The sequence below is a fragment of the Aulonocara stuartgranti genome, assembly GCF_965226115.1.
Source record: "Aulonocara stuartgranti genome assembly, chromosome: 14".
Classification (NCBI taxonomy): domain Eukaryota; kingdom Metazoa; phylum Chordata; class Actinopteri; order Cichliformes; family Cichlidae; genus Aulonocara; species Aulonocara stuartgranti.
In genome coordinates this window covers 8,509,843-8,522,146 of record NC_138950.1, presented here as the reverse complement: position 1 = coordinate 8,522,146, position 12,304 = coordinate 8,509,843, and the positions used below count along the sequence as shown (strand labels likewise).

The 12,304-nt window shown below is 41.6% G+C and overlaps 1 protein-coding gene across 1 annotated transcript in view; it reads left to right on the top strand.

The window, feature by feature from the left end:
- gbe1b (glucan (1,4-alpha-), branching enzyme 1b) overlaps positions 1-12,304 on the top strand; it is a 102,839-nt gene that overhangs the window by 65,368 nt on the left and 25,167 nt on the right. Inside the window, exons 13-14 of the mRNA XM_082502524.1 lie at positions 3,344-3,528; positions 9,005-9,135. Of these exons, the coding sequence (XP_082358650.1) occupies positions 3,344-3,528; positions 9,005-9,135 (316 nt within the window). The remainder of the gene's footprint in view (positions 1-3,343; positions 3,529-9,004; positions 9,136-12,304) is intronic.

Sequence of the window (12,304 nt, the reverse complement as noted above, 5' to 3'; positions counted from 1 at the left end):
GGGACAAGGGAAGGACTCAATAGTAAATGACCGTGATCTTCGAGCCTTCTAGCAGCACAGCAATAATCCTGTAGTGGAAATTACTGCGTGGGAGCACTTCCAAAAAGCATTATATCATTTTGCATCACTTAGTCCGAGCCTTTCAGTTAAATGCTCGTTAGTGTCTTTGGTTTGTTTTTGTTTGTTTTTGAAACGTATGGCGTGTAACTATTGAGCAAAGAAAAACGATTGTGTTGATGCATTAAGAATGGTCTTAAAACTGTCAATTTCTTCCCTAAGACTCATACGACACCTGATCACTGGGGAGATTGGCATTTTAGGTAGCCTCCCTAGTGGAGGAAGAACACTCAGAAGAACTTGTCCTTTTGCTTAGGGGCAGTTAATGCCAACTGACATATCCATTGCCACCTGTGGCCAGGGCCAAGACATAGCCTACAGCAGCTGTAACATCAGTGGAGGAATTGCCCAGCTGTCTTGATAAAACAGACAGGAGGAAAAAAAACCCAAAGATGATGTCCAGAGGAGAGCCTTTACTTCCTGTATTAGTGCCTTCACACAGTCCTAGATTTCTTTAGCTCACAGGCTGATGAAAACTGGCTTCAGGTGTGTTATAAATAAACTCAAGAAGGTGGCAAGGATACATTTTGCTGTTTATTCTCTTAAACTTCAGAGCACTCGGGAACTTTTCGCACCCACATACAAAATTCCCAGTGATGTAAGGACAAGACTGGAACAAGACTGACATTATCAATATCAGCAATGAACATGAGTAAACAAAGTCAGATGATATCAACATCATGGCCTTCCAGAAGGGTTTTATAGTCTATAGCTCACACAGTGTAGGCAAATTTCAGTTTGTGAAAACAGGAGTGGCGTTTCAAACAGTGGAGAAACCTATCTCAGTAGATCTACAATGCAGGATCTGTTCATTAATCAGTAAACAGAATCAAGATCAACACCAAAAGAAACTAAGCCATCACCTGTATACAATTTCTGGCCACCTAATGAGGTACAGAATAGATCCTCACAAAGCTGCTCATTAACACAGATATCTACTGTAATCAACCAATCACATGGTAGAAACTCAATGTATTTAGGGGTGTGAGTATTACAATGACCTTGTGAAGTTCAAACCAAGCATCACAATTTGAAAGAAAATGTGGTATTGAATGAGGTGATCTGATTATTTCAGAAACGACTGCTCTCTTGGGATTTTCACACACAACTATCTCTAGTGTTTGCAGAGAGTGGTCCAAAAAAGAGAAAGTATCCAGTGAGTTTCAGTTCTCTGGGCCATACACTCAAGCTATCTCTGAATGCACAACACGTGAAGTCAGAGCTGATGGGCTACAACAGCAGAAGACCACAGCAGGTGTCATTCCTGTGAGCTAAGAACATGGAACTTAGGCTACAACTCACACTGGCTGAGCAAAAATTGGACAACAAAAGACTGAAACAATGTTTCCTGGTCTGATGAGTCAGTTTCTGCTGTAACATTTGGATAGCAGGGTCAGAGTTTGGTGTCCAAAAAGAGTTTAAGCTGCCTGTGGTGGATATTTTCTATATTTTCCTTTGGGTCCCTTAGTACTAACTGAACATTATTTAAACAGCACAGCCTCTACTCAAATGGCCTCCACAGTTATCAGAACTAAATCCAATAGAGGATCTTTGTAGAATTGGAAATTTGCATAATCAAGAATGTACAAATGGTCAGCCTGCAGTGACTATGAGAATATCAGCATGTCAATATGGACCAAAATCTCTGAAGAAGTTTACAGGACCTTGGTGTCCAAGGTGGCACACTATACTTGTTTGCCACAAAATTAACTAGCACTTCTGCACCCTTATAGTGTTATATGTTCCACCTACTTACTATTGTAATTTGTGACCATGAGATCTGAAAAATGGACTGGTCAACTGGTGTAAAATTAAAAGTTTTGATACACACCCTGTACAATAATACTGAGAAAAATAAATGAATTAAAACAATTAGCAGTAACTAAATATCATTGAATACTAAAACTGTAGTCACCATTTTTCAATAAACACTTAAAGTCAAATCCATGCAGTGCGCAATGTTTGACTTTCTCACTAATCTCCAACTAAATGAAGTATAGGTTTTGTGCTTTTAATATATGAAATATTAGTACAATTCAATAAAGTAGTGTACACAATCCTCTTGGTTGAGTGCAGGGAAGAAAGTCTGTTTTTGACTGGTGGTGCTGAGGTGTAATTCTCTCCTTAACATTTCAAGTTCACTTGTGTGGGAGGCTTGTTATTCATGCAGATGTCAGAAGAAAAAGCACTCTCTCTCTCTCTCTCTCTCACTTTCTCTCTCTCTCTGCTGCCCTAATTCCTAGGCAAGTGCTGCAGTGTGCTTGTTCTGTTGGCAGTTCATGTCTTATTGTTTGCTACTACTTTAACACCTACATAATGTATTTCATTAAAATCTGCTGTCAGTCCCTGTCTGTTCCACTTCATCCCATCACTCAGGGTCCCCCCCCCCCCCCCCCCCCCCCCTTATTTATTCGTTTTTATTTATTTATTTTTGTTGCCATCATCTTCCGTCTCTGGTTTGTCTTTCTTTTACTGCCAGGAATTCAATTATCCTGGCTGTTGTTTTATGATGTTGTCATGACACCCAGTGACGGATTCATTATCTCATCTCCTTTCTGGCGTGTCTTGATAGTAGCATCAGGTCTGTTATCAGAAAAGTTCCACCGAGTGTGTTCTGTTTTGCTAAATGCGCGCAGTCCGAAGATTCCAGCTTGTTTCTCCTAATTAAGTGAAAGATGAGGAAAAGATGAAATGAACAAACAGGCATTTGAAAGGTGGCAGAATAAGACAGTAATTTAGATATTGTTTTCACAAACACGAATTAAACAGCGATGAGCGAGTGATGAATCTGTTTATTATAGTCTCATTTGTGTGCGAGTTGAATAGCTCTTGGTATTGGTTCTAACACCAAGTTGAAACATTCATGTTGTTATGAAGAACTGAGATTTAAATTCTAATGATGAAAATGTATCCTGGTGAATTCATTTTGCACAAATTGAAAGGGCGAAGCTCAAATGAAAGCTACTGGATTTGGGGCAGATTCTTGGGTTATAAGATGATTGTCACTTGGTGAAATTTAGCTCTCTTTAAAACAGGAAAGTAAGTATCTTCTGGTCAGGTTATGAAAAAAGTGTGATCTCTATCTTTTTATTTTTCTATCTTGTTAAAAATTGCACAAAACCCTAAATGCACCTTATATAGGACAGTATAATAGGGTCTTTTGATTCAAAGACTGTGCCTTTCCGTTCATTATGTACCTTTTTTAATAAAACTTTCTGTGTTGCAGGAAATGAGTTTGGCCATCCTGAGTGGTTGGATTTCCCCAGAGAGGGCAACAATCAGAGTTACCACTATGCCCGGCGGCAGTTTAACCTGGTAGATATGGATCACCTGCGCTACTGTCAGCTCTATGCCTTTGACCGGGACATGAACCGTACTGAAGACAAGTACGGCTGGCTGGCAGCTCCACCTGTAAGAACGTCACACGTTGACTGTACAGTAGGCTTTATGCACGCAATGTGATGAAACGGCAAAAAAAAGAAATAATAGCCCGTCGTTTCTCAACCAGCTGTTTATAAGTCTGATAAAGGTTTATTTTCTTCAAGATTAAATGTAGTCTCAGCTCACTATCTTCACATACCTGTAAAGTTTCCCTGCACACATTAGAGTTCATTTTGTAAATGTCTTGTTTTTCTGGCTGCTGTCAGGTTGAACAGTAATAGATTTCCTGAAGTTTGTGTCTTTGCCTGCGTTTGAAGCCTCTGGGAGAAGGAAAAAAAATGTGTTTTTTTTCTCTTGAGGTGCTGGTAGCAAAGTAATGGGATAATGCAAATGGAGACTTTGGCTAAATTGACAGGGATTAGAAGTGAGTGTGTGTAATTGATTCAAAAATACCTTCCCTCACATCCCTGGGAATCAGTCCCCAGATTAAAGCTACTTCACCTTGCTATGTTACACTCTGTCCTGCGGAGTGCTGCTCGACAGACATACAAATGCAGCAGAGTAGAAAAAAATATCAGAGGGCATAATTAGAGACATGCCTGGTTCACACGGATAATTTCTGCATATTGGCCTATCAGTCAAAAGTGTGTTCTGAGTTACTGGAGGCTCCTACATCCTTTAGAAGTAGATGAGAGACAGAGCTTTGGAGGTAAGGCAAAGGAAAAGCACAGCCTTACTGATTTGTGTGCTGCCTGCTGGGTAAATGAGAAGGAATGCTGATCGTAAATGATGCTACTGGCAGGGAAAGTGAATACATTTGGCACGAGAGCTGACCTGCGGCATACTGTGAGTGCTGTTTTTCTTGGTTCTGTGCATTTAATGTAAAATCATACAGTAGGTCACAGCTATATAATGTACACTTAAGACATCTCGAACATAAATGATGTTCTGTAATAGCAGTTGTGCTGTGCTCTACAGCCAGATTTAGCAGTATGTGTCTTATGGAGGGTCAAAGAGCATGTATATGTGATTAGACTTTCACTTTGTGCGTTTTGTTGCCAAACAAATATCTGAAAGGTTGTTGAGATGTATTTATGTCAAGAACACTAAGGAACAATCTGGCTTTCATCTGATCTTTAAATAGTCATTTGAGTGTCTCAACATACTATAGCAATCAAAGGAGCTTGCAAAGAAAAGCGTCTGGACTTCTTTAAGTTACTTGAAGACGTTTCACCTCTCATCCGAGAAGCTTCTTCAGTTCTAAGGTCCTGTTCGACTCCCATCACCCTCTGGAACACAAACTTGAAGTAATTAGGACCCTACACCACCGGGCAGAACATGTTCCCTCTAAGCCTGAAGGAAAAAAGAAGGAACACACACATGTAAAGGAAGCACTCAAAACGTGCGGCTATCCTAAACGGGCATTCTTAAAGTCAGCAAAGAGGCACAGAAAAGAAGATCAGACACCAGCGTGGGAGGATAAGAAAGACAGACGCAACAACATTGTCATCCCCTATGTAGCCGGTGTATCCGAAAAACTCAGGAGAGTTTTCTCCCTGCACGACATCCCAGTTTATTTCAGACCCAGCAACACGCTCAGACAAAAACTGGTTCACCCGAAAGACAAAACTCCAAAACTATGCTGTACAGTGCAGCGAGGAATGCCCAGACCTCTACATTGGAGAGACCAAACAGCCACTTCACAAGCGCATGGCACAACACAGAAGAGCCACCTCCACAGGACAAGACTCAGCTGTCCATCTGCATCTTAAGGATAAAGGACACTCTTTCGAGGATGCCAATGTTCACATTTTGGACAGAGAGGACAGATGGTTTGAAAGAGGAGTGAAAGAAGCCATCTATGTCCACTGTGAGCGACCATCTTTGAACAGAGGCGGTGGTTTACGACACCAACTCTCTACCATCTATAATCCAGTTTTGAGATCCCTTCCCAGACGCCTTAACGCCCACTCACATCCTGGGCCATCTGATCTCAGGAATTCGCATGATAAGGTGGGGCCAGGTTTCACAATGAACACACCCGAAACTCTGGCTGATTGGGACCCACACCCAGTTTCACACCTTGGCTCAGGCGATTAGAGGATCATCAGGGGGTCCTTTTGTCCCTCTGTGGGGGGATACTCCCACTAGGTTTATATCTGGGACTCTCCACCATTTGACCTTAGAACTGAAGAAGCTTCTCGGATGAGAGGTGAAATGTCTTCAAGCAACTTAAAGAAGTCCAGACGCTTTTCTTTGCAAGCTCCTTTGACTACGATGACCTGGATGACTGAGAACCTTCACAGACATACTATAGCAATATTATCTTGGGGAAAAATGTCTTGGACTTTTTCATTGCTCTCAATGCACATAACATAATAAGGACAAACATTGAATATAACAACACCAATACAGAATATTACCAGATTTATACATGCAATGGTGCAAAACTGCTAAAATCATTATGGAATAAATAAGGGATGGATAACTGGTTACTGTATATACAGTATTTACATGATGTCTTGAGTTGTAGGTTGCAGAAAGAAACTCTACAGATATCTGATTTTGGATTTGTTTAACTCTTGAACGGAGGGCAGGATGTTAGCAAATTTTTAATCCTCACTGTCCGTTTTAGTCTGGTTTATCAAACGGGTGATCCTGATACTGCGAAACACGTCCACTGGCAGCAAACTGACAGATTTGGTGAGAAATGATAGCCTGTCTCTGCTGCTATAATCTAAGTCTATAAATCAACTAATCAGAATATGTACTAACAAATAAACCAGCAGACATCATGCGTTTGAAGATATACGAGACATCGTTTTCAGATTGGCCACCATTGAGTCCATATAAGCCTTATATTTCTCAATAATACAATGTTCTTGTTTTTAGCAATATATACTCATGAATTTGATGCCAGAAATACATTAAAAATAGTATGGGGAAATGGGGCATGTTTATCACTGTGTTGTATCACGTCTTCTTTTCTTACTACTTGTATAGGAAGCTGTTCGAAATATGAGGAGACCACTTGTTTTCAAAGTTTTTATTATTGGATTTGAGGCATCCTTTGTTGGCTCTGGATAATATCAAAATATTTGTCACTGAGTGACAGGTATGAATTTCAGATCTTAATATGGAGCTGTGCTTTTGTAGTGCATGCAAAATGCAGTTTAGCTCTATCCTGCTGAAATAAGCAAGTACTTGTGTAGAAAAAGCAGCGTATGTTGCTCCAAAATATAAACATGTGGTTTAACATTAATACATTTAATTAATATAGCATTAAAATCTTCAAAGTAACCAATACTCTATGCACGAATGCATCCCTATGCCTTCATGGATGCTGCCTTATATACATATGTATGTATGCCTGTCTTTTACTTGTAATAGCATGTAGCATTACATCAGTTAGTCAGTACTTGGATAAAATGGTACACACAGATATTATCTCTAAAAAAAAGAAGTTTCTAAGTAGAGGCGTTAATCAATATAGGCATTATGTAAAACTTAAGCTACTCATAAGATATTGAGTAAGTGCCCTGAAGACCAGACAAGAGATAATAAATCAGCTCTAGTGGTTTGTGTGGCTGACCCTGTGTTCCAGTGTCTGTGCACACAGAAACAGCTGAGACAAGAAATTCTTATTCACAGAATGAAACAATATCACAAAAAGAACATCAGAACATCACTCGCAGATAAGGCCAATAAGTGTTCAGAGATTCTTCTATAATAACCAGATGAGGCGAAATCCTTTGTATGGCTCATCAGTGACATTGCCAAGGTAATTGTTCTTAGTGGGGAAAATTCTATAGCTCGGTTAGTTCACTATTTCACTGTAGTGGAAGGATCCAAGGGCATTTTGTAGTTAAAACAAGAAGCATAAGCTGATATGTCAGCAGTTCTCCTTTTTGTCCCTGGTGTAAATGAACTAAGCAGAAATGGAAACATGCAGGGACTTTGCTGAAAAGTGAGATTTGTGCATGTGTCTTTGAAGATGTGCATCTGTGAGTTTTAAAAGGCCAAAGTTTTTGGGCTTGAACTAAAACTCCTCTTCCTTGAGGTGTGCAGCTCTGAATGTATTTTACGATAAAGCAGCACTCACTAGCAAATAAAGCAAAAATAATTTATAGCTCTGACACCAACCATTAGAAATACCCAAGATGCTTTTAATCGCTTGCAATGAAACTTTAGTCAGTTTTTGATGGAAATCGTAAAAATGGTCTATAAATCCAGCAAATCAGAAAAAATGCACTTTGCATAGTTTTTTCCTAATAATAAGGTCATTGGAATCAGCAGTTTGGACGTGAGGCAGTGATTCATTCACATAGTTTTCAATAGAAAACCTTGGGGGCAAAAGTCAAATCATTATTTTTGCCTTTTCCAGCAGCAGGTTACATCTTCAAATGTATTTTCGATGTCTCCTATCTCTCCGGAAACGGAAAATGTTTGCCTGTGGCATATCCAAAGTTAAATCCAATTTTTCTGCCAACTGCGCTGGGTGCGCTGGACTGCAGCTGACTTAATATAAGTTCTAACGAAGAAAAGGGAGCAGAGAAGAGGATAGCATTTTGTGCAAATATTGGATTTTAGCAGTGGACTAGCAAAAATTTACTCATTCAGATTGCTGACTTCAAAAATAAGCTCTTATTGCCTGGCTAAGTTTCAGTCAAAACAGCTCCCAATCAGGGGGATCCTGCTGGCAGTGACAGAAATTTGACAGACTGTGACCTAATGTCATACTAGAGGGTTTTGCTTTCATATCGGGGGACCATTTATTGGCCTCCTAAATAGGTATTTTTCTTGTTCCACACTTGAAAATTATTACATTATAATTTTTATTTTTCCATGAACATTTACAGATTAGGCTATAATCAGAATATATTCCTAAACTACGAAGACAGATGATTACATTGACATTTAATGCTTATTTTTATTTATGACTAGCTCTGTGTTCTAATTTGGTCAAGACTTCATGGCTTCAGATTAAACTGCCGGTCAGTGAAACTTGGCTTTACTTGGAATTTGCAGAGTTCTCATGTAGAAATGGACTTGGGAAAAGACTCCAGACTGTCAGCTCATTTCTTAACCTCCATCCTCTCTGCTGGTCCAGTTGTCGGGGTGCTTATCTTCTCGTTCAGCCGTGAATTTGCTGCCCTGAAATTGGCTTGGGGAACAAGGCACTAAAAATAGGGGGTGGGGTGACATTGATAATCTCTGCTAATGACACGTTAACAGTAGCTCGCTCCACAGGAGAGTGGCGGCTTTATCATGTGCAGCTGTCTAGGGCTGACAGTGTCTGCCTTGCGCTACCCAGGGCCGCTGCTTTCTGCTGATGATTGCCACCCAAAATTTGATGTGGGAATGTCTCTTAGTGTGTTTGGAAATGTGTAGTCCACTGATATAATGTGCTCCATTATAATTCTCTAAATCCAAGATGAGAAAGGTAATGACTATTCATGAAGAAATACTTTATTAGCTTTTCTTTCTCTCTCCTCTCCCCCTCCAGGCCTTTGTCAGTGCCAGGCATGAAGAGGACAAGGTCATTGTGTTTGACAGGTCAAATGTGCTCTTTATCTTCAACTTCCACCCTAGTAAGAGCTTCCAGGACTACAGGGTGGCTGTAGAAGCTCCAGGAAAGTATCCTTCACATGTCTTTTTTTAATTTAATTTTAATTTTAAATCTTCAGACTGTGGCTTTCCTTTGTTACACCACAGTGCACACTTACAGTGCCTCTCAGAGTAATGTTGTCCTTGTTAGTTAGTTAGTTCCTTTATATAATAACACGACTAATCTTTTGAGCTTGACAAATTACTAACTGACAATATTTCAACCAAGACAGTAATTGACTGTTAAAAGGGAGACTCAAACGCAAAGCTGGGAAATACACGATCCACCCTGCACAGCTTGACTTTGAAAGCTCACAGAGAATATATGATCTGTTTTGGGATTGTGCTTCTTTTGTTGACATTATTTTACCCTGCTGGATACATCCTCTTAACTCTGGCTATTCTGTAAAACTCAAGCACTGCCAGTAATTCCATTCTCCATTTGTACTAAAAATGGATGTACTAAAACAAACAGCTGGCAATATCTATATTTTTTTTAATGTCAAAAACTCCAAATCCAAACCAAATAATCTTTGGTCTTAAATACAGTCAATAAATTAAGTTTTAGACTGCTGGGCACTGCAATATTAAACAAATGCCATGTAACAGGAGGAGTATAATGTGTGTATTTTTCATGTGAGTGGGGACTTTATAATAAGCCTCTGTTCTTTTGCCAGCTTCACTGTGTGTGACCTATCCCAAAAAAGTAGTATTTTTATCACACCAGTTCAGAGCTGATTCATCTCAGTTTCTTCCTTTGAGTTTGCTGTGGGTTACAGATTTCACTTGAGAGAGATATATGTATGTATATATATATATATATATATATATATATATATATGTATGTATATGTGTATGTATATGTATATATATGTGTATGTATATGTATATATATATGTGTATATGTATATATATGTGTATATATACATATATATAGCAGCTGGATAGCGTAGTGGTTAGACTACACGCCTTTGGAACAGAGGATCGCAAGTTCGATTCCTGCCTGGGGCGTCTGTATCCAGTAAGGGTCCTAAGGCTAGACCCCCTATGCTAAGCAAGCCTACCGCAGACATGAGCGAGACAGATAAATATGAAGGCATGCCGGCTCGGACGTCGCCCGGATCAACAAGGTCCGCGTCAGGTGTTGAGGAACCAGGGCACCCTGACGAAAAGTGGGCTACTGGAACAAGAAGGCATCGGTGGGCAAGGGACGAAAACAGGGCGTTGTTGGAATGCTACTACGCAAGTAACCCCGGCGGAAGGGGCTACATGAATAGGATGAGGGACCTATGGATTCTTCGATACCCAACATCCACAATGACGGCGAAACAACTAGTAGCTCAGTGTTCCAACATTCGAAAGAAGGGACTGCTCTCACAGCTAGAGATTGACGAGGTACAACACAAATGCTACGGCAAGGAGGAGTCAGGACGCCAGGTCAGGGGGGAGATATCATCACCCCCACCCGAGATTGGGTACATAGCCCCAAGTGTGATAGGAGAAGGAGAGGAACTGACCTGAAAAATAGGATCATGGCCAAGCTTGAAACCTGGATCCCCCGTAGCCGGTTACCAAGATTACGTGAAGTACCCTCAGAAGGTCTGCTAGATGATGTTAATGCAGCACTACGGGCAATACCTACAACCACGATTACCGACACTAACAAGCTGATCTACAATACGGCAGCAGTGATCAGTGAGATGCTTGGCTACAAGTTGAACAGCCACAAGGGGCAGTACCCTCCATGGAGAAGGAGGCTAGAGGGCAAGATCAAAGTAGCACGGAGAGAGGTTAGCCAACTAACGGAGTTGCAGAAAGGTGCGACGAATAAGGTGCCTAAGAAATACAGCAAGCTGTCCATACCTGAGGCCTTGGAAACTGCCAAGCAAAGACTCACAGCCTTGGCCAGCCGCTTGAGGAGGTACACCAGAGAGATAGAAGGCAGGAGAATAAACCAGCTGTTCTCCACAGAACCAGCAAAGGTGTACTCTCAGTGGCAAGGGAACAATAAGAGAACAGCACCACCAAGGCTGGAGACGGAGCAATACTGGAAGAGCATATGGGAGAAGGATGCAACCCATAACGGCAATGCTCAGTGGCTAGAGGATCTGAGGGCAGACCACAGCGACCTCCCTGAACAGGGTCCAGTAACCATCACAGTGGCAGATATCCAAGAAAGGGTCTCCAGTATGAAGAGTTGGACAGCACCAGGGCCCGACATGGTTCACGCCTACTGGCTGAAGAAGCTAACTGCACTCCACGAGCGTCTGGCAGCACAAATGAACCAGCTGCTAGTTAACGAGATACACCCGGAATGGCTAACTGAAGGCCGGACGGTCCTGATCCCCAAGGACCCCAAGAAGGGACCGGTCCCCTCCAACTACCGACCAATAACCTGCCTCAGTACTACATGGAAGCTCCTGTCAGGCATCATATCGGCTAAGATGAACAGTCACATGGGTCAATACATGAGCGGGACACAGAAAGGAATTGGCAAGAATACCAGAGGCGCAAAACACCAGCTACTGGTAGACAGAACAATCAGCCGAGACTGCAAGACCAGACTGACCAACCTGTGCACTGCCTGGATTGATTACAAGAAGGCCTATGACTCAATGCCCCACAGCTGGATACTGGAATGCCTAGAATTGTACAAGATCAATGGGACCCTAAGAGCCTTCATCAGGAACTCAATGGGGATGTGGCGTACAACACTAGAGGCCAACTCCAAGCCCATAGCACAAGTCACCATCAAGTGCGGGATCTACCAAGGAGATGCTCTGTCCCCACTGCTGTTCTGCATAGGCCTGAACCCCCTCAGTGAGATCATTAACAAGACTGGCTACGGATACCGACTACGGAACGGAGCAGTTGTCAGCCACCTCCTGTACATGGATGACATCAAGCTGTATGCCAAGAGTGAACGAGACATCGATTCACTGATCCACACTACCAGGCTATACAGCAATGACATTGGAATGTCGTTCGGACTGGAGAAGTGTAGTCGGATGGTAACAAAGAGAGGGAAGGTAGTCAGAACTGAGGGGATTGAACTACCAGAAGGCAACATTGCAGACATAGAGGACAGTTACAAGTACTTGGGGATCCCGCAGGCGAATGGGAACCATGAAGAGGCCGCTAGAAAAGCTGCAACCACCAAGTACCTGCAGAGGGTCAGGCAAGTCCTGAGGAGTCAGCT